A 5,000-nucleotide genomic window follows, 5' to 3' on the forward strand; every position below is an offset into this window, starting at 1 on the left:
CACTTTGTCCGATTACAATGAGGAGATATATTTTTTTTTATTATCTACATTATATACGCATATGTATTGAACTTTAATTGATTTTTAACAATTATTTTAAGATTCATGATATTCATTATTATCAAAATGCATATTAAATTATCAGAGTTAATATTCACATTTGTTTTAATAAATATATAATAATCAAAGGAACGAATTGAGACACCGTCTGTTTGGAGGGAAAAGTTTTCAGTTATTTTTTTATTTTTTTATTTTTTTAGGCGTCCTCATGGCTTATTTCTTTGTTTTCTGGGTATAGAATTATCTACAGATATTGTCTCCTGGGTATAGGATTATTAACAAAATATACATTGTATTGATGTTGAAAATAAAACAACAATAGACACGCAATGTGCTCCAGCAACCGAACTTCAGGCTAGTTTTGGGCGGAGCTTTATGACGTCAAAAGCGTAACGCGTCGCCGACAACCCCGAACGCCCCTCCCAGAAGTTCGAAAACATAGAACGCGTTCCCTGTTTTGTACTCTACAAAAGAAGCGTGTGTGTGTGTGTGAGTGCAGTAGGGGAGGGGGGGGCTGTCTGGTTGATGAGGATGCATGTATCAGGTAGTAGGGAAGTATGTTTCACACTCACACTCACACACACACACACACACACACAGACATACATACACACACACACACTTTCTTTCTTTCTCTCTTTCTTTCTTTCGCTCTCCATTACTCTCCTTCGTTCTTTTGCTCTCTTTCTCTTCATCTTTCTCTCTCTCTCATTCTTTCACTCTCTATTTCTCTCCCTCTTTTACTCACTCTCTTTCTCCCTCTTTCTTTAGTAGTTCTCTCCCACCACCCCTCTTCTTTCTCTCCATCTCTATTCCTACCTCACTATTTGACTTGGCCCTTATTAATTTGCCCTGTTTTGTTCCTCCTCTCTCTGTCTTCCTTTTTCTTTCATCTCTATCTTTTTTCTAACTTGGCATGGTAGTTGCATACTTCTAAAAAATGGACGGTTTGTATAAAGTGTTATTATTTTTTCAAATTTAATTTTCTGTGTTTTCAAATACTAAGATAATTATCTATTTTTATAGATATTAGTGACTTTCCATTTTTTGGTTTGCATTTTGATTTTTTACAAAGAGGTACATTAGAAAATTGATACTCTATTCATAGAGGTGGTGTTTGAAGTATTTCCATAAAGATGGTGTTATACAGATTTGAAATTCATATTTTGAACCTTTCCAGTTCATATCTGTCGCAGAGGATGAAGTCTGAGAACCCCTTCAAGAAAATAACTTTGCAAAGGTTGCAGCAAGAGTTAGAAAAGTATGCAAAGTTAAAGAAGCATTCATTGGACCAGAGACCGTCTTCTGTGCAGGTGGTCAGCAAGTGCTTTCATGGGGCTGGTACTGTGGTCCCGGTGCACAATGATGTTGGTTACAGGCCTATCCCAGAATCAAATGGTAAGTTCAATCTTAGAAATAATCTGTTCTGCTGTTATTTTTATCATTATTTAGTTTCTAGATGCATTGGTACTCCTTGATAATGTGTTCTCTGTTGGAAGCTCTTTCTTCAGCTGAAGAAAGTTGTGGTTTGTTAACAGCCAACTTAAGAAGAAAAAAAATCTTTACCACATAATATTTCATTTGCTAATCACTTTTTTTTTTTTTTATTCTTTCTCTTTTCCTGATGTCACATCAGTTTTGCTCCTCCTTCACCTATCTGCCCTCACCATTTCTCTTACCTTCCATCTCTTTCCTTCTCCCCTCTTTTAGCCTTTGCCTCTCTTTTCCATTTTCTTCCTCTTTTCCCTTCTCCTTTCTTCTCGAAGTCTCTTTTGTTGCACTAAAGATACATGTAAATATTGTTGATCTTCTCTTGTACTACAGCCAGCTTGAAGAAGATTTTCAAAAAAAGTTGTGGATGCTAAATCAGAGGAGGAGAAATTGAAACACTTTGATGCTGTCCAAGAGCTGATGACCAATGTACAGTTTGGTTTTGACGAAGGAGACTTTGGTAATTATTTTCTCTTTTTATATAGTTTTCAGTAATTATTTTCTCTTTTTATATAGTTTTCAGTAATTATTTTCTATTTTTATATAGTTTTCAGTAATTATTTTCTCTTTTTATATAGTTTTCAGTAATTATTTTCTATTTCTATTTAATTTTCATATCTTTATATTGATGAATCAGAGTAAATTTATAGTTATTTTTTAAGTATTAATGTAATAAAACAAAGAGAGAAAGTATTAATGTTTTCTTATATCAAAGCTAAGGGTTGTTTCCTGAGGTCATACTGTAGTTCTGTTTTCTCTTTTATATTGTTTGAGACTGCTATGTTCAATAGAATAAGCCCCTCTTTATATTCTTAAAATACTTTAACAATGTCATATTACCATAAAGATAAAAAGAAAGTAGTGCAAAATTAATGCCTTAGAGATTATGACTGAACACCTATTTCTCTCTTTTCAAGGAATGGGGTTGGAGTTTGGCCTCAACATGTTTACTTTCGGAGGAGAAGCATTCCACAAAGCCATCAGTCACGCCCTTGGGGTTGCTTATGAACTGCTTGGAAGAGATGCATTCATTGATATTTTACGGGTAGTTATTTTTATAATTATTGCAAAATATAGGTTCTTCTTCCTCTCTGTGTGCTTACTTTGTCTATTTGTGTGAATGTGGGTGTGTGCTCTGCATGTTGCATGCTTAAGTGTGCAAGTGATTATACATGAAAAAATATTTACTCTGATCACCACCATAATTTAACATCAAGATATATGCTACCTCATCTTTAAGGTATTTTCTATATATTAGTTAATGTTGTTGTTATTGTGATAATTATTTTAAAAAAGAATATATATATATATATTATATAGATCTTTTCACTTATTTTCAGGCACATTTAAAGAACAGGCGTCGAGGGAGTAACATGAGCATACTGGAAGTTGTAGAGTGAAAAATATTAAAGAAAAGAAAAGAAAACTTATATTTATATATATATATATATATATATATATATATATATATATATATCGATATATAAAAATACCCATTCAAATTCTTCTTCTTTTTAACAGTGAAGTATCTGATCATACTGAAAGAAAAGTTTGCTTATTTTCCTTTTCTTTTGGTTTGAGTCTTCTCATTATTCATCAAAGGAAAGAGTAAAAAATGACTAATAATCATGTAATACTCACCTCTGGATTTTTTTTAGTGGAAAGTGGTTGAAGATTTTATAATAAAACTATAGTCATAAATGTGTTTATTTTACTGAGTTGCATTTTGAGCTGCTTAACATATAGTTGATGTGAATAGCATGGGGTCAATCAACTATTTATGCAAATAAGTCTCTTCAAACATTAGCCTGTAAATGGATATGTGTGGAAGTACCGATCTTTATATATCATATTAAAAACAAAGGAAAATTAAAAATCATTAAAAAAACAAACATTATCATGTCTTTAGTAACATACAACACAAATCGCTCATAATGGTAATGCCTTATATAATGAGGTAAACCTCTTTGTATTTTTGATCCACACAATATTTGTTTGAGCTAGCATTTATGATTAATGTTTTTTCATTTACTGTGATGGAGATTGACAAATAGTTATTCAAACTGCACCTTGATATACATTATTTATAACATACACTGTGATAAAAGGTCTCTATACAACGAAGTAAAGAAGAATCAATAAATACATGTGCAGATAATGCATAGTTGTTGCAAGCAAAGTAATGGGAATTCAGTGGAAGACTGTTGAAGACGCAAATAACAAGCTTCCAGATTTGGCAACATCCTACTGACAAGGTTAGTTCTTCCTTAATTAATAGCCTATTTCAAATGGTGTGGGAAAATCTCACTATTTATCTAGCGCCAGCATTATTAATAGATATATGCGTCTATTTCTCTGTTTGGAGAACTGAGGGGTCGAGATCTAAAATTGTATATATAAACACTTAAATTTTTATGGAGGGTTTTGGTGCAGGCCTCGTACTTGTTACTTGTCGAGTGTGTAACTTTTTTTTCGCTTATTTGCCTAATAAAGGAAGAGCTTTGGGAGAATGCACCACCGCTCTTTGGTACCAATCTACGAGTGAGAATGACTGAGAAATTGTTACTTTTGTATTTCTAAAGGAGTTGTAATTGTGGATGAGTGAAAAGATGAAGGTAAGAACAATGAAAAGCTACTCTTTAACCTACAACATTGTTTCTCCAATTCAATTCTAAAAGGCAAATACGGCATTTTTACGTAAGCGCTGCAAGTTTTAAGGCGAGAGAATGAGTGAAAAATCTTACAAACAAATGTAATGATTAAAGCATCAAATGATTTGACATTAAATAAATTAATGGATCTTATCCCTGTCGTGAACATACAGGAGGAGAAACTAAAGTCTTGGTAGAACAGTCATTTGATAAATAGGTGTCTATATAAACAATCAACGCTCATTAGGGAGGTGAGGAATGGTCATGAGTATAGAGAGGCATAGCTAGCAAGGTCTCTTCAGCATCCGAAACTATGCGGAAAACCTCCCGCTTGATCATGAGCTGTGAAGCTGGTGGCATTTTGGCCGTCGTTGCATACATGCCCATGAAAAAGTAGTACAACGGATCTCTCTCCTCCAGTTTTCCCTCCGTTGCTTCGAGCGGCCTCTGTCTGGATCTCTGTTCGCGGTTTTCGATTGATTGCTTGAACAAAAGACTGATATCTGTTCTCTCGTTTCGGGTGTCAACAACTTTCTTTTTCTTCGTTTCCCTTGAGGGAGATGAAATGTCTACGCTACTAGTGCTGCCATCATCATCATGGGCATCAACAGCACCATCATGCACGATGGAGGGAAACAAATATTCGCACGGGACGAGGGAGGGGTCATCTTCTGACCTAGTATCACTTTCGATTATCCCAAGAGCGTCATTGTCAGCGCTAGTCGCATTCGCACTTATGGCCATGTACGGAATCAAAAACTCCATTTGTTGCTGATACTTCCATGGCTTAATCGCCAC

At 34.3% G+C, this 5,000-nt stretch overlaps 2 protein-coding genes across 2 annotated transcripts in view; one reads left to right on the forward strand and one right to left on the reverse strand.

Moving 5' to 3' along the window:
• The first annotated feature begins 766 nt into the window (after window positions 1–766).
• On the forward strand, window positions 767–3,003 carry LOC122250750 (histone PARylation factor 1). Its single transcript, XM_086538773.1, has 4 exons — window positions 767–1,458; window positions 1,885–2,011; window positions 2,469–2,596; window positions 2,892–3,003. Exons 1-2 carry the CDS (start codon window positions 1,197–1,199, stop codon window positions 1,923–1,925), a joined length of 303 nt encoding a protein of 100 aa, XP_086394899.1. The 5' UTR covers window positions 767–1,196; the 3' UTR covers window positions 1,926–2,011; window positions 2,469–2,596; window positions 2,892–3,003.
• A 245-nt stretch (window positions 3,004–3,248) lies between these two features.
• The window catches only part of LOC122250749 (uncharacterized), a 1,869-nt gene continuing 117 nt past the window's right edge, over window positions 3,249–5,000 (reverse strand). The window contains exon 1 of the mRNA XM_086538257.1: window positions 3,249–5,000. This exon is cut by the window's right edge and continues 117 nt beyond it. Coding sequence (XP_086394383.1) covers window positions 4,446–5,000 — 555 coding nt within the window. The 3' untranslated portion in view covers window positions 3,249–4,445.

Source organism: Penaeus japonicus, unplaced genomic scaffold (genome assembly GCF_977035675.1).
Source record: "Penaeus japonicus unplaced genomic scaffold, GWHDUDI00000001_assembly GWHDUDI00000007, whole genome shotgun sequence".
Taxonomy (NCBI): Eukaryota; Metazoa; Arthropoda; class Malacostraca; order Decapoda; family Penaeidae; genus Penaeus; species Penaeus japonicus.

What these genes read in the sequence shown, in the direction of transcription:
- LOC122250750 (XM_086538773.1), top strand. Translation starts at nt 1,197, where the DNA reads ATGGTGTTATACAGATTTGAAATTCATATTTTGAACCTTTCCAGTTCA. An exon ending in GCCTATCCCAGAATCAAATG is followed by an intron (nt 1,459 to 1,884) that starts GTAAGTTCAATC and finishes CTTGTACTACAG; the next exon opens with CCAGCTTGAAGAAGATTTTC.